This window comes from Oryctolagus cuniculus, chromosome 8 (assembly GCF_051225735.1).
Source record: "Oryctolagus cuniculus isolate XC-2025 breed Fujian yellow rabbit chromosome 8, ASM5122573v1, whole genome shotgun sequence".
Classification (NCBI taxonomy): domain Eukaryota; kingdom Metazoa; phylum Chordata; class Mammalia; order Lagomorpha; family Leporidae; genus Oryctolagus; species Oryctolagus cuniculus.
Window position 1 is genome coordinate 138,265,353 of NC_142874.1, and position 24,723 is coordinate 138,290,075.

The 24,723-nt window shown below is 42.1% G+C and overlaps 1 protein-coding gene across 30 annotated transcripts in view; it reads right to left on the reverse strand.

The window, feature by feature from the left end:
- Positions 1–329: 329 nt before the first annotated feature.
- EXOC1 (exocyst complex component 1) overlaps positions 330–24,723 on the reverse strand; it is a 62,867-nt gene continuing 38,473 nt past the window's right edge. For 13 of the 30 annotated variants that reach the window (XM_002717164.6, XM_008267842.5, XM_002717163.6 and 10 more), the window contains 10 exons: positions 24,423–24,528; positions 20,472–20,516; positions 19,106–19,269; positions 18,465–18,572; positions 15,389–15,465; positions 14,639–14,867; positions 10,824–11,007; positions 6,725–6,924; positions 3,083–3,277; positions 330–996 (listed from right to left, as the gene is read on the reverse strand). In XM_002717164.6, coding sequence (XP_002717210.1) covers positions 844–996; positions 3,083–3,277; positions 6,725–6,924; positions 10,824–11,007; positions 14,639–14,867; positions 15,389–15,465; positions 18,465–18,572; positions 19,106–19,269; positions 20,472–20,516; positions 24,423–24,528 — 1,461 coding nt within the window. In that variant the 3' untranslated portion in view covers positions 330–843. Of the gene's footprint in view, positions 997–3,082; positions 3,278–6,724; positions 6,925–10,823; positions 12,576–14,638; positions 14,868–15,388; positions 15,466–18,464; positions 18,573–19,105; positions 19,270–20,471; positions 20,517–23,517; positions 23,542–24,422; positions 24,529–24,723 lie in introns of those variants that run through there. The other 17 variants (XM_089302785.1, XM_089302780.1, XM_089302782.1 and 14 more) reach the window with 5 other exon arrangements.

Genomic DNA, 24,723 nt, shown 5'->3' on the forward strand with positions numbered 1-24,723 from the left:
TGAGAAGCAGGAAGAGAGAAAGATACACAAAGACACAGAGAGACAGACAGAACAAGCTCCTATCAGTGGTTTACTCCCCAGATGCCTACAACCACTGGGGCTGGGCAAGGCTGAAGCTGGAGGCAGGACCTCACCCCAGGTCTCTCATGTGGGAGGCAGGGACCCAATCACTTTAGCAGCTGTCACCACTGCCTTCCAGGGCCCACATGAGCAGGAAGCTGGAGCAAGGAGCAGGAGCTGGGACTTGAACCCAGAGACTCTGATGTGGGACACAGGCGTCTTAACTGGCATCTCACCTGCTTGGTGAAACACCTGCTACAAATGTCAACTTCTTTGAAAATTTCTTTATTTTAGATTTATTACTACACAGTCACTTAATCCTCAAAATGAGTTTACCGCTGACAACCACATAAGCTCCCTTACCCACGCTCCTTGGAGCAGGAAGGAACTTCTGTACAATATATTAGTAGTTACATGATCTATAAGCAACAGAGAAATGGGGACCACTGAAGCACTCCCGATGCACTGCGGACAGGATAACCACTCTCCACCTCACGAAGCTAGGCAACAGAGCAAAATCCCCTTCAGTCGCTGGAAAGTGCCAAAAGCATTTATGAAGAGATAAATGCTTGAAGTTAGCACACAACCTGCCGGGCAATTAAAAGTGCCGTTTGGGTTGGTACCTTTGCACTTAAAACACTGTAGTAACACACCCACTGGGCGGACACTTAATAATACGTAACGTTGTATGTTCGGGCTCCCAGCTCAGCTGCTCACTGCTGCTACAGTGCGTCTGTTGTACTCCGAGTGCTTCGCTCATTCGTCTTCCCTTCTTCCCAGAGCCTAGTGGGACTGTGCAATGCTGGAGCAATAATCCAGAATGTCCTGAATAGTGAATTCCATGGTGACACCTGACCCAGGGTAACAGCGGGCAATCAAGCCTTCGAAGTGCTTGTACTGGCGTATGAACTCATCCTGCATGGAGTGCCACACCACCTGGTATAAGGACAAGGAAAGTCACCAGACATAATCAAGAATGCAGAAATAATGCCAAGACACAGTCCAAGGATCTGGCGTGGCCCAGCAGCTAACGTGTGCTCCACAGGCCGACTCCTAGCTCCTACTTAAATCTGTCACTTCAAGTACATGACACCACTGCTCTGCGACTCATGGCCCTCATCTGTAAACCAGGGTATTTTGTTTTAAAGATTTATTTCTTTATTTGAAAGGCAGAGTGAGAAAGGGCAGGACACAAAGAGAGAGAAACAGAGAGATCGTCCATACACTGGTTCACTCCCCAAATGGCTACAAACGGCTGGGGCTGGACCAGTCCAAAGCTGGGAGCCAGAAGAAGCATCTTCCAGGTCTCCTACGTGGGTGCAGGGGCCTAAGTACTTCAGCTTTCCCAGATGCATGAGCAGGGAGCTGGATCGGAAGCAGAGCAGCCAGGACACAAACTAGGGCCCATATGTGGGATGCTGGCATCACAGGTGGTGGCTTTACCTGCTATGCCACAGAGCCAGTCCCAACCAGTGTATTAATAAAAGCTTCTCCTAAGTTCCTTGTAAGGATTAAATGAGTGAATATACATAAAGTGCTTAGAACATTGTCGGACACAAGTAAGCTCTATGTCTTAGCTATTATCATGCATACATACTCCTATATCCAACACAGACATGGCTATGCACGATTATGAACGAAACTAAAACTAGTGCTCCAGGGGGACGCACATGTTCTTTTTCTAGAAACTGATGCAAAACCTTGCTTGCTACCATGGAGGACACCAGGATGAGTCAGACCTACTATGTGCACTCAGGTGATTCCTACCACAGCAGTGGAGACAAGAGGCGGACATCTGGCCAAGAGAACGTGACACACACTGACACAGTGGTTAGCACCCGCAGATGATATTCAGCGGGGCCTCCCGGACATCAGCGCAAGGCCAGCTGCTTCATGTCCACATTCCTAAGTCTCATGATGACGCGGAGGGCACTATGACATCATCCTTACCTGGCAGCTGACGGAATATATTCTAGAATTTCTTCTTACAAACCTTACATCTCATTAAACCTAAGTTCCTGCCAACTTCAGAATACTCGCTGCCCCCTGACAGTGCTATGCTTTTTGCTTTTCATTATTTAGCCTGTGCTGTTTCTTCCACTTAGAAAGCCACACACTCCACCCGACTCTACCTGGGCAAGCAGACTTTCAGAGGTTCACACAAACCAACAGCCTTCACGAAGCCTCCCATGATGTTGAAATTAGGATCACTCCCACTCAACTCTGGGCCTTTCCGCATGGGTTATAAAGAATAATGCTTAATTTGGGGTTTACACCTGGCTGCACCACTCATTAGGTATGGGATCTTGGGCACATCACTCTGACCTCTCTATGCTGATCTTCTCGTCTACAAAATGCACAACAGCAGGGCCTACTGCACGAGGGAGACAGCACCTTCACTGTTCTGATGAAGATACTGAGGCCCAGAGAGGCTAATGCGCCAAACGCAGGAACTCCGAACTCCAAGCCTTCATGGGGCTAGACTGGACTGCATTTACCTCCCCCTCCCAAATCGGAAACAAAACACCAAATAGAAGAAAAGTAGTCCTTCAGCACAACAAAACAGAATTACAAAAGGAGCAGAAATACGTGCAGATGCTTATGTAGTAAAATCCACAAAGTGGCTGGCACTGCGGCTCACTAGGCTAATCCTCCGCCTTGCGGCACCGGCACACCGGGTTCTAGTCCCGGTCAGGGCGCCGGATTCTGTCCCGGTTGCCCCTCTTCCAGTCTAGCTCTCTGCTGTGGCCAGGGAGTGCAGTGGAGGATGGCCCAAGTACTTGGGCCCTGCACCCCATGGGAGACCAGGAGAAGCACCTGGCTCCTGCCTTCGGATCAGTGCGGTGCGCCGGCCGCGGCGGCCATTGGAGGGTGAACCAACGGCAAAGGAAGACCTTTCTCTCTGTCTCTCTCTCTCACTGTCCACCCTGCCTGTCAAAAAAAAAAAAAAAAAAAAAAAATCCACAGAGGGTCTCCAGGCTGGGGAGCGGGGGGAGGAGAGCAAGGGAACAAGGCAGCGTACCTGCAGTAAGTTCTCTTCCTCACACAGGTGCTTATCAACTTTCTTGTACAGGTTGTCCAGGCCCTTCTTCACCTCCTTCCCAGGGTACTCTCGGATGACTTTGCGAAGCTCCTGCTTGTTAAACGCAAGTTGGTAGCTTACTTCCTCCTCTCTTATGCCCTGTGCTACTCGGGCTTCGACGCCTTCAAAGAAGTGCTTCAAGGGAAGGAAAAGAAATTACAGCTGCAACCTGCTTTCACAAGCATTTACATAAAAAAACCTGATTACAAAATAACATATATTCACGGTATAAAAAGTGATTGTGGAAGTATAAAGAATAAAATAGCAATCCTAAGAAAAATTATCATCTGAGATTTTTTTCTAATCTTTTCATGTGTGAACACATAAATAATTTCATGTTGTATTTTTCATTTACTACTATATGTTTTTTCCTAAGTATGCATTTTCATGGCTGCATAGTACTCCAGCCAATGGTTGAACCATAATTAATTCCTCCAGTACTGGACATTTAATACCCTCCCTCTTCTTGGGAAAGTTAGGAAAATCTAGTTAGACTTTTAGAAATCTATTACAAATACAGTTGCTATGAACATCTAGGTATTTAACTGCACTGCTGATTACTTTCCAGTGTAAATTCCTAGGACTATAATCACTCAAACAAGAAGTATAACTACAAGGATTCTGGAGAGTCTCCCCACAGACAGAGTGCCTCCCCGGGAAGCCCAATCACTGATATTCCTGTCAGCAGTGTATTGCCACTTCACCATAGCATCATCAGCATCATTACAATTTAAAACTAGTGTTCTCAGAGTGAAAAAGATTTGTTGCTTTATTTCATCATTCTTTGGCAATAAATGAAGTCAACTTGCTTTCTCTTACATTTAGTAATGATTCAGGGCCCTTATCCATTTCTATGGGGGTCTGAGTACTTTTCTTACTGATTTTTAAAAACATTTATTTATTTATTCAAAAGGCAGAGCAAAGAGCAACAGAGAGAAGAGAGAGATGAGAGGAAGACAGCGGGGGTGGGGTGGGGTGGTGGGGGGCAGGGGAGAAATATCTTCCATCTGTTGGTTCACTTCCCAAATGCTCAAGCCAGCAAGGGTTATGTCAGGCCTAAACCAGAAGACTGCAACTCCACCCAGAGCTCCCAAGTGAGAGGCAGGGACCAAGTACTTGGGCCATCATCTGCTGCCTTCACAGGGTGTGCATAGCAGGAAGCTAGATGGGAGGTGGAGTAGCCAGGACTCAACCCAGGCACTGGGATATGAGATACGGGCATCCTAAGCAGCAGGTTAATCTGCAGTGTTACAATGCTCACCACCCTTACTGATTTTTATAAAATTTTGTACATTAAATAGACTGATTCTGCTGCATTACAAATATTCTTCTCAGGTTGTCTTTTTTTTTTTTTTTTTTTCTTTTTGACAGGCAGAGTGGACAGTGAGAGAGAGAGACAGAGAGAAAGGTCTTCCTTTGCCGTTGGTTCACCCTCCAGTGGCCGCCCGGCTGGCGTGCTGCGGCCGGCACACCGCGCTGATCCGATGGCAGGAGCCAGGTGCTTCTCCTAGTCTCCCATGGGGTGCAGGGCCCAAGTACTTGGGCCATCCTCCACTGCATTCCTGGGCCATAGCAGAGAGCTGGACTGGAAGAGGGGCAACCGGGACAGAATCCGGCGCCCTGACCGGGACTAGAACCCGGTGTGCCAGCGTCGCAGGCAGAGGATTAGCCTAGTGAGCCGCAGCGCCGGCCCTCAGGTTGTCTTTTACCTGTATTTGTCTTTTTAATACACAGTTTTCTCTACTGGTATACCTACAGTTGAGTACTATATGTTGTGATTTAATGCCACTCTGAATTCCTCTAATTACTTTTTTCCTCAAATTTTATTAACCACTACTGTTTGTTGTTCACCAAATTATTTTTTATACATTTATTCCTGTTGCTTCAAAAAGTTTGCTTTTACAGAAGCTTTTAATTGGTTATTAATGGCACAGAGGAAACTCGTTGTTTTTCAAGTATGTTTATTTTAAATCCTGCCACTTCAGCAGAGACAACAACTTCAATGTGTCATACATAGGCAATGGTACTCCTGACTTTCCTTCCCAAATTTCTAATTTATGCTGCAGGTCTTGTTGCACTGGTTAGAGCTTCCATCACAGTGCTAAAAAACAAAGGATTCAGGATCTGTTTTTTCCTCTCTTTCTTCCTTCTTTTCTTTCTCTCTTTCTCAAGATTCACTTATTTACCTGGAAGGCAGAGTATAGGGAGAGCTCTCCCATCTTCTGGTTCACTCCCCAAATGCCTGCAATGGCCAAGGCTGGGCCAGGCTGCAGCCAGGGCCCAGAACTCCATCTGGGTCTCCCTGTGGGTAGCAGTGACTCAATCACTTGGGCCACGTTCCACTGCTTTCCTAGGCACATTAGCAGGGAGCTGGATGGGAAGTGGAGCAGCCAGGATGAGATACCGGCATGACAGGTGACAGCTTAGCCTGCTGCGCCACACGCAGGCCTGCCTCGGTTTCTGTGCTGAACTTGATCTAGAAGGGAAGGCCTCTAGCGTTGCAGTTAAGCATCATGTGGGCTTCCATCCCAAGACACACTTTATGGCTGATGACAGTGTCTGTCTGTTCTTAACTTTGATAAGGAGTTGGTTCTGCATTTGATTTGATGACTTTTAGGGACTTCCTTGAATTGCGGACAACAAAAACATACTCTCTGATTCTAATTTAAATTTAAAACTTATAACAGATGACTAATGTTGTAGACAAAATCTAGAAGGGTCCACTTAAGCTTCTACTATGTAGTGAAATTCTCTAAAACTGTCATTTATTACATTATCAGATTTGGTCTGAAAAATGACTCAGGTAAGGAAAGAAAAGGCAATGACAAAGCATTTTTGGTTTTTCTTTTATCTTCATAAAAGTTTGTGAAATCTTCCCCTGAGCTAGGCCTGAAGGCTGCCACTCAGGAGGTCAGAAGCAGGAAGGAGTCCAGAATGACGGACAGGCCTAATTAAGGCTTGCCTCCAGCTTTGCTCTATGACCACATCAGGGAACTTGATTTACATTCAGTTTCTTCATCTGCCAAGTGTGGCTAATCCTGTCTTAGCTCACATCTCTGTTGGTAAGAATGAAATGAATGGGGCCAGCACTGTGACACAGTAGGCCGAGAGACTCCACCAATGGTGCCAGCATCGCCTATGGGCCCTGGTTCGTGTCCTGGCTGCTCCTCTTCTGATCCAGCTCCTAGCTTATGACCTGGGAAGGCAGTGGAAGATGGCCCGAAAACTCGGGCCCCTGTATCCATTTGGATGAAGCTCCTGGCTCCCAGCTTTGGATTGGCTCAGCTCCAGGCATTGAGGCCATTTGGGAAGTGAGCCAGGGGGTGAAAGACCTCTCTGTCTCTCCCTCTCTGTCTGTAACTCTGCCTCTCAAATAAATTTAAAAAAAGAAAAGAAAGAATGAAAAGAAACGACATACACAGAGCATCTAGCAGAATCTGGCATGCTGGCAACGTCAGTGACCAGGTCCCTCCTCTCTCCCGGCTTCAGTACGCAGGTGAGTTCAGGACGGATGTCTATACATCGTTTACATGTAAACACACACAGGTTTAAAACCAAGGGGAGAAAAGAAAATATACTTACATTCAGTTTTTCAAGAGGTTGTCCTAAAGAGTAAATGACGTATGACTGAAGGTGATCTGTGTATTTTTGTTTGGCTTCTTTTTTTTCAGCTTCTAGACATGAGATTTTCAAGCGAGAAAGAGTTGCAAAAATGTGGTGAAAGTTCTCCATCATGACCACATCCCTGGGGGTCTTCTGGCTCTCGCTTGCTACTTTCTCCACTGCAATCAAAGCAGAAGAAACACGTCAGCGTCTCCGGGATGAGGACCACCGTACTCGGCTACACGTCCATTTGTGTGATTCATTTTTTAATTTGTTAAATTTAAGAATTAAGCACACTTCTAGACTTAATAAACCATACTGGAAGGTCTTCGTATTCACTGAAGCGTAATAAAAATCATTCTAAAACAGTCCCGTAGATATGAGGAAGTTTAGTATAAAACAAAGGTGATATATCAAATCAGTGGGAAAATGAATTATTCAAGATGTGCTAGGATAACCAGCTGGTCCTTTTGAACACACTAAATTTAGATTACAATTTCACATAGTCTAGCCACACTTTAAATTGCTCTAGTACTTAAAATGTAAAAAGCAAATAAATGTCACCATAAGTACTAAACAAAATAGAGCTAAGACTTAAGATTGCTTTATTTATTTGAAGGGCAGAGATACAGGTGAAGGCTTAGCCTTCTAGGCCACAGAGCTGGTACCCGAAAATACAGCTAATTTAAAAATAATAATAATGTTGTGATATTGGGAAACACAAATCAAAACCACAGTGAGGTTTCACCTCACTCTGGCTGGAATGGCCCTCATACAGAAATCAACAAATGATCAATGCTGTTGAGGATGTGGGGAGAAAGGTACCCTGGCTGGTGGGAATCTAAACTGATGTAGCCCCTGTGGAAGACAGTATGGAGATCCCTCAGAAATCTGAATATAAACGCACCATATGACCCAGCCATCCCACTCCTGGGAATTCACCCAAACCGAAAGAAATCAGCGTACAGAAGAGTCATCTGTACCCCATGCTCATTGCAGCACAATTCACAATAGCTAAGATATGGCATCAACCCACATGTCCATCAACTGTTGACCAGATAAAGAAATTATGGTACACACACACACACACACACACACGCACATATATATACACTACGGAATACTACTCAGCTGTAAAACAAAACAAAACAAAACAAAACAAAAGAAATCCTGTCTTTTGCAACAAGATGGATGCAACTGGAAACCGTTATACTTAGTGACATAAGCCAGTCCCAAAAAGACAGACAGCGCGTGTTTTCCCTGATCCGAGTTACTAATAGAGTACCTGAAATGTAACGCAGTGGAGTGAAATAGGCATTTGAGATTCCATGATTGTTCACAGCCCTCGTCTCTTCCTTGGAGGAACAGTGTTGTGTTTTTTTCTTCATACTATTTGTTGAACTCTTTTATTTAGTGTAGGGTTAACTATACAATCATTAAGTAAACTGAAGATAGATCTTCGTAAAAATTAAGAGTGGAAATGCAAGAGGAAGGAGGTGGAAGGGTTGGAGTGTGGGTGGGAGGGAAGGTGGGGGAATATGTCACTAGGTTCCTAAATCTGTATATATGAAATACATGAAACTTGTATAACTTAAATAAAATTTTAAAAATGTTGTGATAAGGTGACTTTTTTTTTTTTTTTGACAGGCAGAGTTAGACAAAGAGAGAGAGAGAGACAAAGAGAAAGGTCTTCCTTTTTTCGTTGGGTCACCCCCCAAATGGCCACTACCACTGGCACGCTGTGCCAATCCAAAGCCAGGAGCCAGGTGTTTCTTCCTGGTCTGATAGGGTGACTTTTCCAACAGCTGACCATAAAGGGAAACCACAAAGGGAGAGATGGCTAAGTTTGACATAAAATTTGGAAAGTCTTACGAAGTAAAAGACACCATAATTAAAATCAATGAAATGCAAATAAAGCAGATAATTTCTATCCCATTAGGTTGACAAAGAATAAAAACATTATGATGCCTGGTAAAAGCCAACACCAGTACAGGCGTAATGGAAACTAGTCCCAGCTGTTCATGGCACTCAACTGGTAGAAGCTTTTTGCATCACAATTTGGCTAAAATCTTGAGACATGCATAAACCCTTCAACTCAGCAATTCCACGTCTAGTAGATTACCCCAAGGATGTTATTTAACAAGCATACAAAGGTACACAAACTGGAAAACACTAAATGCCTATTAATAGACGATCTGGTAAATAAAGACACATGGAAGAGGATGTGATTACTAACAATTATTATGGTTGTTACAGTAATTGACAAGGAGAGACAACAGGATTACGTGGTCCAACAGCTTCCAACAGTGTGTAAAGCAGGGTAAAAATCTCCCAGCAACACACTCACGACCTGCACATACACACAAGACAGGGGGAAACGCCGAAAAGTCTAGAAGAATAAAAATGAAATGTTCTCTCTTCTCAATGAAGATTGATTATTCATTTATTTATTTATTTTCTTATTGATTTTTAAAATCTATTCTCTGACTTCTAGGGGTGTGTGTAAAGAGCAAATATCACTTTAAATCAGATAAAGCAAAGCTATTTTAAATTTTAAAAGAAAAACTAACCACATGAACACTCAATCATGAAATTTATCCACCTTTTCTCTAGACTTGCTTCCACTGAAGACATTTATGTGCACCTGGTGAGCGGATTCCACCTCGTCAACTTTTAGTCTTGAAAATTCTCAACTATTCTCATATGCACTCACTTATTTCGCATTAAATGACAAGTCCAAACTGTTTTTCACTTAAAAACTTTGTAAGGCAGAAAGTGAGAGACAAAGAGATAGAGATGGAGGGAGACATCTTGCACCCCTGTTTACTCCCCAAATGCCTGCAGCAGCTGAGGGGGTTGGGAAGGGACCCAGCTACTTGAGCCATCGTCTACTGCCCCCAGGGTGTGCGGTGAGGGTCAGCAGAAAGCTGGAATGAGAATGCAACGTGGACTAGAACCCCAGGCACTCCAATATGGGACGTGGGCATCCCAGGCAGCAGCTTAACCACAGCACCAAATTCTCGCTCCCCAAGCTGCTTCAGCAACTCAACGGTGGGGTCTGACACAGGAAGACAGTGAACTGGAGTATTTTAGCACGCATCTCCCTCACATAACATTTGACAACTGAGGCCTAAAGAAGTAAATGGATTTGTCTAGAGTACACAGACATTCTGCCCATTGTCTTCAGAAGACCCTTGTTCAAATGCAAATGTAGGGGCTGGCACTGTAACACAGTGGATAAAGTGGCATCCCAAATGGGCGCTGGTTCAAGTCCCAGCTCTTCCACTTCTGATCCAGCTCCCTGCTAAAGCACCTGGGAAGACAGCAGAAGATGGCCCAAGTGCTTGGGCCCTGCACCCACGTGGGAGACCTGGAAGAGGTTCCTGGCTCCTGGCTTAGGCCTGGTTTAGCTCTGGCCAGTGTGGCCATTTGGGGAGTGAACCAGCGGAGGTAAGATCTCTTTCACTCTGTCTCTCCTTCTCTCTCTTTGTAACTCTACCTTTCAATAAATAAATGTTCTTTTTTTTTTTTTAAAGAACAATAATAAAATACACATGCAACCCTAGAGGACATTTTTGTGTTTAAAAGTGATTTTCAATTTTGTGTGGAGATACTATAAATAGGTTTCATATATAGTTTATTTTTCAAATTCGAGACATCTTTAATTTCAGAAAAGATAGAAAAGGCTACAGAATATAGAATATAGGGAGTGGACATTTAGCCTAGAGGTTAAGACCCCCACATACCACATGGAAGTAGCTGGGTTTAATTCCTGGATCCAGCTCCTGCCAATGTAGACCCTAGGAGGCAGAAGTGATGGCTCAAATGACTGGGTCCCTGCCACCATATGGGAGACTGAGTTTCTGGCTCCTGGTTTCATCCCTGGACTAGCTAAAGGTCACTGAGGGGATTTAGGGAGTAAACCAGCAGATGGGAGCTCTCTCTGTCTCTCTCAGATAATAAAAAGATTTCAAAAATGAGAATGAAATACAGTAAACCTATGTGTCCCCAATTTCTGAGTTACCAGAAATACTGAGAATGACCACAAAAGTTCTTTACAACACAACAAAAAGCTTACCATTAACAAACACTCCTCTGATAAGTTTTGTATATGCTTTATCTAGATCTCCACGCCGCTCAGCATTCTTAAAGATTGATTCTGCAAGTCCAGCAAATTCTTCAAATTCAGCAACAAATGGAAGAATTCCAACTTTACTCTTCTTTGAGATTTTTACTTCTTCCATTTGTCTTATTTGGTTACTCTAAAGTCAGGTGGAAACAAAGGAAGAGAAACAAACAGCCAAGCAACTTAGAAACTACTTGTGTTTATCATTTGATTATGCATCACGGAGGCAGAACTTACACAGGACCTAAAACCTCTTGGACACCTACTAATTGAGGGAGATTGTAATGGGGATAACTAAGAAAAACTAGTACTACGGCTTAAAAAAACTTTTCTAATACGTTTTATTATTTAAGAAAATAAATTCAAGGAAAAATTCTAAATTGTTAAAAAAAAATACCATCAAGGCTTGTGCGCCTCCGGTCTGTCTTCAGAGTAAAAACAATCAGTATGCATTTCAGTCGTTCATGACACCCTCTGGGTCACAGCAGCACAGAAACCAGCGCACAGGCCTCTCTTCAGTCTCTTGTGGCTGGCAGCCATCTGGCCAAGCCATTTCCAAATCTTACCAGTCCAACATCTCTCTTTGGGACAGACAAGCTCTCTCTGGCAGGTGTAGGAGCACAGAGAACATGGGCATTTTATCATGGACTGCATTAACTTCGTTTGCTACATACTTATTACTTATTCTATGTTCAGCAAAGTGCTTGTGCTGATGGTGACAAAATGTGGAACGGACATTTTGTGTGCACGGATTCTAGGGAGCTGTTCAAAAAGATCCCCAGATTCAACCCTGGTGCTCTGTCATTTCTAGGGGATCTAGACCCAGTAACAGTAAGAACTACACTTCCCAATGCTGTTGGAACATTTAAGCTTCTATTTAGACTTTATTGCATTGGGATTATGGGCGTGTGAATCGAAAACTGTATAATACGTGGACTAGAGAAGTAACCGCTTATTTCTATGCTGAAAGACCTGTGATACTGAGAATGATTTTGTATTATCTTTATTAATGTTCTATTTTACCAATATTGATAACTGTGGTGTGTAAAACCAGGTGCAATAAACAAAGTAGTGGCAAGACTGCAGGTGCTGGAACCAGACTGTCAGTCTGGGTGCAAACACTTTGTAACTGCTGACCTGGGAAAGCAAGCTCACCTTGGAAGCACCTCCCTTACGGAGGCTGCGTTAGCATGAGATGAGGCCGTGTGGGCTAAGTGCTCAGACCCGTGCCCGGTCCACAGCATGCACTCATTTATCAATGCTGGCCCTACTGTTCTTAGGAAGCTGCACACAGATTGCATGTGTGTGTGCATGTGATTTAAATGTATGGAAAATAGATGATCGTTTGAATGCGCTTGCACATTAGGAGAGAATGTTCTAAGTGAGTTGTCTTCTCCAGCTTTTTGACCAGTAGGGTGGGAACAGTGGATCCATTTAAGAGAAGAGCTGTCAGTGAAGGAGTTCTGAGAGAAACCATCCACATTTCTTTCAAGCTATCAATGTCCATTATTTCCAGTTGGCCCGGACCCTATTTCCATTAGCAGGACACCAGACACGGAGGTGATTCAGTGTTTCAGCCTGCACTTTGATGAGGGCCGTGTGTTACTTTGTTCCTTGTAAATCTGTCTATAGCACTTACCAAATGATACAACGCTCAAAGCTTTGGGAGTGCAAACACACATCCTCACACCAGCAGGAGGAATCCTACAAAGCAGACTAAATCCAGTTAAGAAAGGTGTGGCTTGGTAGCACTTCATATAAAAGCTCCTTTCTAATCTCAGCAATAGTCCATGATAAGCTCTCTGTCTTAACCCTATTCTGTGAAGAACACTAGATACTCTGGATGTGGGCACTTGATGAAACATACAAACACACTTACTATTTGTTCAGTTTTCTGCAGCCTTCTGACATTAGTGAGTTTTACTTAATAAATACCCATTCCTGACCTTTTTGAACTCCTTTATGCCCTAGGTCCTGCTCCTGTCCCAAATACCAAAATATACAAAACTTATTATGCACAAATAATCTACCAGGCACTGTAGAAGCCTGACAAGGAAGACAGGCAGCAGGAGGAACCATCTTTCATGGCAAGAGGCAGATGTGAGCCACTCAGGAGAAAATGTGAATTTGTCCTTTCCCGGTTACGGCCTTTCTCCACTGCCCTGTCCTCAGAGCGTCACGAGCATCGTTCAATGAGCTTTATTAATCCTGCGAGGATCACGGCCACCTCTGCGCTCCACCGCATTGTAAGCTAGCAGTGAGGAAGTTCATCTTTGGGGCCAGGCGGTGTGTCAGACACATCATCTGAAACCAGGACAACATCCACTTGCCACCACCCCCTCAGTTCTACTACATGAAGCTACAGCTCACTAATAAACCAACCACGCCTCTGTATCCAGTCCTGTCCCGTGACTCAGTGTGCTGACTGTCACAGGGACTCACTTCCTTCTCCTTCCAGCGACCGCCTGCAGTCAGCCCGGCGGTTTACGTCTACTTCTGGAGAAGTGGGGTGGGAGGCCTACAGACCTGGGACGGCTGTCAAACGTTGGAGTATTCAAATGCCAACTGAAATCATTTGGTAGGGAAAGAAGCTTAGCAAGCCAGCTCAGGTTACCCTTAAAGTTTCAACAGTGGACATGGATTGCTTTTAAGTTTTCAAACATTCAATCAATGTTATTACTTTTTAAAAGTATAAAATGATATGGATTTTAATTGCCCTTCACATGCTTATTCTCCATTCTTGTATGGATATTCAGCAGCCATTGTGACTTTGAGGATACGCAGGAGATATGTTCAAATGCCACATATCCACTGTATATCAATTAATTAATACACTGACACTTTAAGGGCCTGCCTCACCCCAGTTCTCACCTTCAAGCTCACCAACTCCAAGACAATAAAACAGTTTTTTTAATTGTTTCCCTTACTACAAAGAGTAAAATAATTCCTCGAAGTTATTATAAGAACAATTTATTCCTACAGAAACACAATTATTAAAGGCACTAAACTATCAGTTAAATAATTTAATCAATCAAGGTAAATCTGTTTTGTTAGAATAGATTCAAATAAAAATGGCAATAAATCCCAGTGACAGTTCCTTCTGTTTCATCAAGTCAGTGGTCACTGGCCAGGAGGCTGAGACATCAGCTCCCTGGTGGCTGCCAGAAGCAGTGGCCACCGCATCCCTGCTGCAGAACCTGCCAGCAGCCACAGCACAGAAGGGAGACTGGCTGTCTGGTGCCATCCAGCTAACTGCCCCTGCAGCTCCTGCCAACATCCTGCTGCCAGGCTCGGAGAACATGAACACTAAATTCCCAACATTTTAGAGCTGGAGATCCTTTGACTTATATATATTTATTTATCTTTTGAAATGACTGGAGGGGCCGGTGCTGTGGTGTAATGGGTAAAACTGCCGCCTGCAGTGCCGGCATCCCACATGGGGGCTGGTTCAAGTCCCAGCTGCTCTACTTCCCATCCAGCTCTCTGGCCTGGGAAAGCAGTGGAAGATGGCCCAAGTCTTTGGGCCTCTGCATCTGAGTGAGAGACCAGAAGAAGCTCCTGGCTCCTAGCACCGGATGGCACAGCTCTGGCCATTGTGGACAACAGGGGACTGAACCAGCAGTTGGAAGACTTCTCTCTCTCTGCCTCTCCTTCTTCTCTGTGTAACTCTGATTTTCAAATAAATAAACAAATCTTTAAAAAAATAAACAAATCTTTTAAAAAAATAAGAAATTACTGGAAATACAAATTTAAAGAAAAAAACTTACAATGCATTTGTCAAAGTTCCTTTTGACAGTCACCAAGACGTTTCCCAATGTAGTACTCAGAAAAGAAGCAGGGTCCACATTTTGTGCAGTCCACACGTGATGACTCATTTTCACCAGCATGTAGAGGGAGTTAAAGCTATCGATTTTGTCTCCTAACGCAATTAGGTTGTTCAGTTCTGGCTCAATGCAGCGAAATATTTTAATCATCATTTGGCGGATCATATCTTTGCTGTTCAGAAAACATACAAAAAATACTGACAGTGATTACAAGTTTCAGGTGAATTCACCTTTAGGTTTAATCCCCAGGGTATATGGGTGTATACAAAATGAAAAAAATTTCATTATTTCAACTAAAAATATCCAAAGACAAGGAGCTACTTATTCTACAGTAGTTTTTGATATACAATATTTTACTGATATGAAGTTTTAGCACTCAAATTAACCTGATGTCATTTGCAAAGCTGGGTTCTGAAAGCTACTTTGTGACTTCTTAAGAAATCCACACTGCAATTCAATTCAATTCCCACCAGCCCACATCAAAAGTGATGGCCTCTTGTGAGTACTGGGGCAAAAGAGTCGAAGTGCCCCACACCAGGACCAGAGGTTCGATAAGGAAGTGAACGTGCGCATCCGTGGTCTGGCGGCGGCAGGTTTCTGAGACTCATCAGGCCCCTCAGACAGCAGCTCCCCTCTATGCTGCGATCTAAGTGCTGCTTCCCAAACCAACCAGAGACAGGATCAGACACATACTCAGATGAAATGGGCAACGGTGTGCCAGAAGGATGCTGTCGTGACAATGTTCCTCCATCCAGGTCCTCCGTTTCAGCCTGCAAAAAGTATTCAGGCACTTTACATAATAAAAGACCAACAATTTCTCTAGTTTATATAGCAAAAGTCTCCTCAGTCTTAAAACTCCTGGGAGAGAATCCACGATGGAAAACACTGACTTTTAAAGGAGCATTACTGATAAAGCTACAGCACTCAGTAGGCTGCTGAAGAATGCTCATGAGACGCTCTGTCCTCAGCTTTCATCGGAGAACCACTGTGGGTGAGAAACCGAATTTGTCTGTGTGCACAGGACCGAGGCAAGTACAGGAGGGTGAGGGGGTGGGGAGCGGAGGGCAGCTCAACAACAACAGAAATTGGGAGTGGTGACTTAAGTCACTACTAGGGATGTCTGACACCTGTATCAGAATGATGGTTCGAGTCCCTTCTCCTCTGCTTCCACCCAGTCTCTTGCTAATGTGCACCCTAAAGGCAGCAGATGATGGCTCAAGGACTTGGGTCCTTGTGATCCACATGGGAGACCCAGACTAAACTCTAGGCTCTTGGCTTTGGCCTGGCTTAGCCCTGACGGTTGCAGGCATTTGAGGAGTATACCAGCAGATAGAAGCTAACTCCATCTCTCTGTCTCTTCACCTTTCAAACAAAATAAGTAAATATTTTTAAATATTAAAAATTCAAGAAGAAATTGTCCTAAAACAACTTTCAAAAGAGAATATAAAAAAATTAATGCTATCTCAGCAATCATTCAAATAAAACTCAGAATTTAAAACAATGCCATCAAAAATTCTTTTGGAAGCTAGTGAGAATAAAAATTTAATACCATTCCATGATAATGAACTCCCAACTCCCAACCATTTGTAACAAAATGAGTTTCTCATTCATTTTTTGACTGCTTTTTATATTGGCTGTCTGAGGTAAATATCTTTTTTTTTTTTTTAAGATTTATTTATGGGGCCAGTGCCATGGCATAGCAGGTAAAGCCGTTGCCTGCAGTGCTGGCATCCCATATGGGCGCCAGTTCGAGTCCCAGTTGCTCCACTTCCAATCCAGCTCTCTGCTCTGGCCTGGGAAAGCAGTAGAAGATGGCCCAAGTGCTTGGGCCTCTGCACCTGCATGGGAGACCTGGAAGAAGGCCCTGGTTCCTGGCTTTGGATTGGCACAGCTCTGGCTATTGCAGCCAACTGGGGAGTGAACCAGTGGATGGAAGAGACTTTCTGCCTCTCCTTCTCTCTCTGTGTAACTCATCCAAATAAATAAATAAATATTCAAAAAAAAGATTTATATTTACTTGGGGCCGGCACTGTGGCATAGTGGGTAAAGCTACCACCTGCAGTGCTGGCATCCCACATGGGTGCTGGTTTGAGACCCGGCTGTTCCTCTTCCAATCCAGCTCTCTGCTATGACCTGGGAAAGCAGTGGAAGATGGCCCAAATCCTTGAGCCCCTGCATCTATGTGGGAAACCTGAAGAAGCTCCTGACTCCTGGCTTTGGATCGGCTCAGCTCCGGCTATGGTAGCCATTTGAGGAGTGAACCAGTGGATCTAAGACCTCTTTCTCTCTCTGCCTCTGCCTCTCTGTAACTGTCTTTCATGTAAACCAATCTTTAAAAAAATTATTTAATTATTTGAAAGGCAGACAGACATTGAAAGAGGGAGAGACTGGGAGAGATCTTCCATCGGCTGGTTCACTCCCCAAATGGCTATAATAAGCCAGGTCTGGCCAGGCTGAAACCAGGAGTCAGGAACTCCATCCTGGTCTCCCACATGGGTGTGAGGCGCCTACGCACTTGGATTATCTTCTGCTGCCTTCCCAGATGCATTAGCAGGAAGCTGGACTGGAAGTGGAGCAGCCAAGACTTGAATTAGCACTCCAATAAGGGATGCTGGTGATGCAAGCAGTGGCTTAACCCACTGTACCATAGTGCCAGCCGATGCCCTTAATGGAGATGACCTTAATCTGTGTTCTTTTTTAAGTTCTTCAAAATCATCTAGAAAATCTTTTATTTTTCTCTCTTACACTGATGCCATCTGAAAGGCATGGTAGTATCAAAGCCAGAAGAGAGACCCAGATTCATAAGAAAGGTCTCACCTTGTTTGTTTGTTACACCATAATGTTTATACTCAAATATCAGCTTTTTACAAAACTGTACTTGGGATCCAGCACTGTGGTGCAGTGGGTTAAAGCCCTGGCCTACACTGCCAGCATCCCATGTGGGCGCTGGTTCAAGTACTGGCTTTTCCATTTCTGATCTAGCTCCCTGATAATGTGCCTGGGAAAGCAATGAAGGATAGCCCAAGTCCTTGGGCCCCTGCACCCACCTGGAAGACCCGGAAGAAGTTCCTGGCTCCTGGCTTCAGATGGGCTCAGCTCTGGCCATCATGGTCATTCGGGGAGTGAACCAACGGATAGAAGACCTCTCTCTGTTTCTACCTCTGTCTTTCAAATAAATAAAATAAATCTTTAAAAACTAAAGGCAGAGACACAGAGAAGCAGACAGAGGTCTTCCATCTGCTGATTTACTCCCAAGTGCCCACAACCGCTAAGTCACAGCCAGGAGCTTTGAACGCCATTTGGGTGGGTCTCCCATGTGGGTGGTAGGGGCCCCAATTCTTGAACCATCACCTGCTGCTTCCCAGGGTGCACATCAGCAGGAACTGGATTGGAAACCAAGTACTTGGGACTCAAATCAGGTGCTCTGATATGGGATGCAGGTGTTCTAAGCAGCGACTTAACCGCTAGGTGAATGTCCCCCTAAAATAGCTTGTAACCAACCTTTTCACAAAGCAAAATGAGACACTCCTCCCACCCCATAGTTGAGCAAATGATTAGACTTAAGATATTCCGGAATATTAAAGTATGCCCCAACTCCAACTATCACTGTTTTTATTATTTTGTGATATGACAAGAATTGTTTTAATGACGCTTACATTGTAAATCCTTTCCTTTCCTTTTCTATTAACGTCGAACTTGTGAGTACATATTAATCAGACTAATTATGCTGAAGATCATAAATATTAGCTGAAATAAATGGGAGTCATACCATAGCTCCAGGTATACTCTGATGTTGCTGCAGTTTGAAAAATTTACTTATGAAATCCTGTTCGGCCAAACACAGGGGCTCCAGTTCACTGAGTACCTGTTCAAAGATCTGAAGAAAACCAAAATGATCCTGTAATGAAAGAACTGTAGCAAATGCTTAATATCAGTAACCTCTATCCATGGATCTATAAACTTAATAGAACTCCAAAGACAAACTTCCAAAATTGACAAAATAACAAGATTACAGGACATACCTAAAGTAAAACAGTTACATTCACTTCAGATCTGGAAAGAAGGATATGCAGATATACTTTTAAAACTTATTTATAACACAGAGAACAGAAAAGCTATTATATCCTCTTGATTCATAGTTGCTCAAAGAATTTAGATGAGATATAAGCACTTTATGATTTACCACAAATACAGGTTAATAAGGCTTTTGTTACTGAATTGATACTTCACATTTTAGCTGCCATGTGACTAGTACTTTTTTTTAAAGATTTGCTTCAGAATTTGCAAGTAAGACATGATTATTAAAGGCAGCCAAAAGCACCAAAATTTTCAAATACTGAAGCAATCACAAAATGCAGTTATAAGAAAACTGACGCTAATGTTTAAAAACCACTTGTTGCTCTACTTTACCTTATCAAACTTGGTTCTGTCAGCAACATCGAGGTCAGAGGCAGACATGTTCCCCATATCCAACAGAGATGATGACTGAGATCTGCGATTCCCTGAACTCTGAACGCTGAGTTTATTTAGACTAGAAGTAGATCCAGTTAACTTCCCGGAACTTCCATGAAGACCTAAGAGATAATAAGACTGAAAGTCGTAATCTCCAGGAATAAACGATCCAGAGTAAAATTCAGTGCTATCTTCCACTGTTTTGGTGTTCCAGTGCACAAGGCCACCATATGGGACAGGCTGTACTGTGTACTTACCTTTCATTAACTCTGTGTCCTACTGCTGAGCATTCTGTAAAGGACAAAACTACACAGATCCACAGAATGGCACTGAAAGGGCCTCTACAGACCATGTATCTCTGCCCCACCGTAAAGGTGCGTGGTGGTATCTCTAGACTGAAGGCGGGAGGGTTTCCTTCCCAGTCAGAAGACAGAAATACAGCTGATGGGCACGGAGCACCATGGAAACCTACTAACATGACTGCTCTACCTGCCACTAAAAATCCCATATCCCAGTGTTACTTGCCTCTGTGTCAAAACAACAAGTCTATCAATACTTGATCATTTTGCTCTATACAAAAAAGTCAATTATATATGATTTGATTTAATATGTTCCTAAACCCAGAACCTCTGCATTTCCAGTAAGTGAATTAACCATAGCTCTTTTAAAACTAAATAACATGAAGAGAAAAGGGCAGCCTGAAAACCTGCTATACTTCAAATACAGTGGAAATGCCATGTACACGTCACTACCCATCAGCCCGGGCACTGGTGTTTAAGCAGGAAAAATGAGAACACAGAGCTGGACAATACCCCATGTACACCAAGGAATTAAAGGATTAAATTTTTAGAAGAAAATGTGATTGCTTTATTCAAAATGAAGTAACAACAATACATGAAATAGTTTTAAAACATTTTTCTTGAATATTTGTCAGTTAACATACCATTTACTAGTGGTCAGAAGGTTCAAATGAAGACTAATAAGGACTTGAGACAAATTTTGGCTTTATTATGCAAGATCTGACCATATATATAAGACATTTTATAATTTCTAGACACAGCCTGAAAACAGAAGTATAATGATTAAGCCTTTTCGTGAGCTTCTGACACACAGTTCTACTGGTCGTATACTTGTACCAATACTGCACATTTCTCGGATGTAGCCGTATCACTACCATCACATTGTTGTTGACTTTTCACCAATACCTGGCAATTCAGAGCAACTGATGTTTCTGGGGTTAACTTCTTTCAAGACAAGTAACTAATTTCTAGACAGTAAACAGACATGCATGGAGAACACCTACTAATACACTAAGCATACTCACTCTCTGTTTCCTGTTTGCCAGCACTTTCTTTTCGAGGCAGTGTAGCTGTGATGGATTAGGTTGCAAGCATCAAAGACAAAGACAAGTTAATAAACTGCAATTCGCACAAACCATGCACAAGAGGAAGTTAAAGCTCTAGTTTAAAAGACACATGCAAAGAACCATGAGCATCAGGTAAGGAGAGGTACAAACACACGCTGAGTTGGTCACTACTGTTTGAGAAACTGTATGAGAGAAAACGCTTCATTGGTCTTTTAATGTACTGCTTTTACTCAAATATTCAGGGAAAATATATTTGTTGCCCTCTCTCCCATATTTTTAGATGACTTTTTTTTTTTAAAAGTATGTGAAGCTGTTTCACTTACATTTAAAAGAATGAATTTGAAAGTTTGGGTTTTCTGAGAAAACATCGGTTAAATAATTTAATTCAAAGGAAACTTATTGGAATGAAGTTATTATAGATTTAGACATTAACAAACTGGTATTCCCTGAAAGCCCCTGCAAGGAAGTTCTATTACACTAAATGATTTTATATAACATCCGATTAAAAATGACACAACTGGGGCTTTAAGACCATTTTAAAATTAAAACTATCATGTTAACAACCAGAGGATGGATGGATAGAAGAGTAAAGCTAATGGAACAGATTTAATACAGGAATTTCAACTCTCTTAGGGTCATTTAGCATTTCTTTTATCTTAAGACTTCTATATATACAATATTTATTAGATCAATTTTAGAATTCACCTTAAGACACATTCTAAACTCAAATTAGAAGTTAATGTGAAAAGCGAAGAAAGAAATCATAGAATGAAACAAAATTGAAGCATGTAACTATAATCTAAAGACATCTTAAAACCAGGGTGATGTGTCAACTGACACTATCCTTGCCAAACTTCAAGGCAAAAGCCGGACGACACGTCGGGCCCTTGACAAAGCAGTGATGAGCGTATCTTCCTGGCCTTGGCTGCCTGAGGGGCACATGAGAGGCTGGACATTAAAGGGGCCAACATGGCAAACACGATCATTCTGGAGGGAGCACAGCAGAACACTTTCTGGTGGCTTGTGGTGTCACGGATTTATGTTGATCAGTTTCACTGCACAGCCTGACACATTCTTTCATACAAGCCTCATTTCTTCAGTGGCCAAACAAGAACACAGAGCTAGTCATAATGCCAGTTAACTATGATTTGGGGCTCATGAAAAGCTTATGTCTTTTATCAGCAGCAAGTGAAAATACACAGGAAAGATGTCAAATGTCTTTATGTACCCCTATCTGAGCATCAGCTTCATAGAGGGCAAGGGCTGTGCTCACTGCTGCATTCCCCGTACTACAACAGTGCCTATCACGTGACAGATAACTAGTAGATGACCGGCAAACATTGACGGAGGCAATCGTCCAGCCAGCCCTGAATTCTACCTTGCATTCAAGACTCCCTTTGGAATCAGCCAGATTTCTTAGTTTAGTGGAGAAATGATGATAACATGATTTTGGCCCACCATTTTAAAGATTTCTGAAATCTTAGACAAACAGGAGGGAAAGCAGCAATTATGTAAAGGTATATATCAAGAGGCTAAAATCTCATATTAACATGTTTATTATCTTAACTGTACAAAGAAGAAAATGGTGATTTTAAAATAATTACTAAATTTTCTTTTTCTGCCATCTCATTATGCACATTTGTGGAATACAAAGGAAAAAACATCAAAACAGCAATCCCGGGTCGGGCTGGGGTGGGTCGTTTCTATATCTCTGGGGCCATCAAAGCAAATCCACCAAAAAACACAATAATCAACATAAAGATCTTCTCACAAAGATGATTTCCTGGCATTGTTAGCACACTACATTTTGAATCATTTGAACTAAGTAGATGTTAAAGATTTGAGTCAAGAGTTGTTGAAAAACAGAGGATTATACCCCTCAGAGGATTATACCCTCAATGACTGCATGTTTGGCCACACAGTTCCCCTTTGCGAGAGGCAGTCAATCTGACTAATCTTATAAGCATCTGGAAGCGAGGATTTTTCAGAGCAAGTAAAAAACAAAATAAATTTAATTACTTAATTTTTATTTCCTAAGAAGTTATCTTTCTAAAATTTCAGTTTTTATTTTAATTATTACTATTAAAAACAATTTGAATTGCTGAAAAAATATCTTTGAAAAAATTTACATTCCACCTTATATGGAACTTCTCAAGTCATCTGTATTTACCTTGACATTTATTTTTAAAATGCTAACAAGTTTGAGCTTCAAAAATGAACATTTTTATCATCTGCATTGTTTGTTTATTTTTTCCTCATAACTGATATTAAAATAACTGACACTCTAATTTGGTAATTTTTTATGCCACCTATTATCAAACATTATTCTGCCTGTTCCTATTTAATAGGTGCACAGAAAAGTTAAAATTTTAACATGTTCAAAACTATAAAAATGCCTTCTAAACCTGTATTTTGTGAATTAAAAATACTTTTAACAAGTTAAAAACTTCTCAAGCGGCTAGAAAAGAAAAAATTACATTTTAGATTAATGCAATAACATTAAAATACTATTATAACTGATTTAAGTTATATTTTTATTATTGAATTTATCTTAAAATGCATTTTATACTTTAAAAGCTATTATGATACTAGGATTAATGCTTTACTAAGCATATACTGGGAAAGATTTCCTTGTGTCTCCAGTTTCCATATGCTGAAGGAGAATTCTCTCAAAATACAACGGTTCACTAACAAGTGGTGACAAATGTACTTAATGAAAACATTAAACATGTAACTGCATTAATACTATGCTCTTTACTCAAAAAAACAAAAGCATAACATATCCACAGTGAAACATTAACAAGGATATCAACACACCGCTATTTAAGAACAATTAACCTTTAGGATGAGTTAGCATTTCTGTTTCCAAAAGCCTATTGCCCTAGATCTCATCAGTACCTTGTCAAAGCGAGCAGATACACACAAAACCAAACCATGTCAAATGTCTGGACTAGCACAATCAATGCATTCGTGTTAAACAGCCGGTGACTTAGAGAGTATTTACCTACTAAAGACAGTCTTCTCTGTCCTACAAGAAGAATGGAAATGCGTGCTGTTAATTCACATCCAGTCCTGCTGCCTGATGACTGAGGTGGCTTAGGGCATAGGCTCCCGACAACAAGCAAATGCTGAACTCATGATTCTAAAGGGGAGCTACACAGACACACCGAGGGGGACACAGGCCGCCGTTTAAGGCTGGGTTTTGACTTGAATAGGCACAGAACTCCATCCAAAAGGAACTCCAGAAATGGGGACATGCAAGAGCAGAATGTGGCCTCGGCAGTCGCCTTCCTCAGAACTTGATACTTTCGCTGGCTATTCTTTCAAATAACACTGTCATCCATTCAAAGTGTTTAGGAGCAACAAAAATTCACGTTTCAAAAAGATCTCTTAGAAAAACGAGGTACAGTCATTGAAGACATTTTGGCGGCATTTTTGTAGTCATGTGGCTGGGAAGAAACTACTTAAATTTTCTTTTTGATTCAAAATAGCCAGTGAGAAGTAAGAAGCCAGGAATAACTTTTATTTCTCTGTGGAGAGCAAGACTTTAGAGAGCAAGGACTTGCCCCCAGCTGGGGTCCTTTAGGGAATCCCAAACTCAACTCTCCACATCTCTTGGTCTCAACATCATCTTGTCTCTTGGTCTAATACTTTCTCTAACAGGCTGCACTTCATTTTCTCACCTAGTGCATTTCCTATGAATATATATTTTTAATTACAGCACAAAAACACAATTGCTGTCAGATTCACACCCTGTAGAAGTTTAGTAAAGAACATATTCTATGAAATACCTGGAAATCAAACCAATGGATTAGATCTTCTCCTTCATTTATTCCATTGTATCTTCTTCCACCTTGCTTAAAACCATTTTTAATAGGAAGACAAAAAAACTGATATGCTTCAGCTTACCAAACTTCTTGCTTTCTTTAGTTGTGCCAGTCATCTTGATCTTTGCAACTTCAAAGAAATCTTTGATCTCTCTTTCATACAGTCGGGACAAATAATCCATGTAATTCTTAAACCAAAAGTAACATGTGCTTCTTATTAATAAAATATATATATATAACAATTTTAATTTTAAAATCCCCCAAGACTTTCATGCTTGTTTTAAATTGTGTGTTCCAAAACTCTGATGCATTCACAGGGCATAGAAAGCAGGCTGTTTTCTTTAAAAAAAAAATTGAACGGGCATCATAACATGAACAATCTA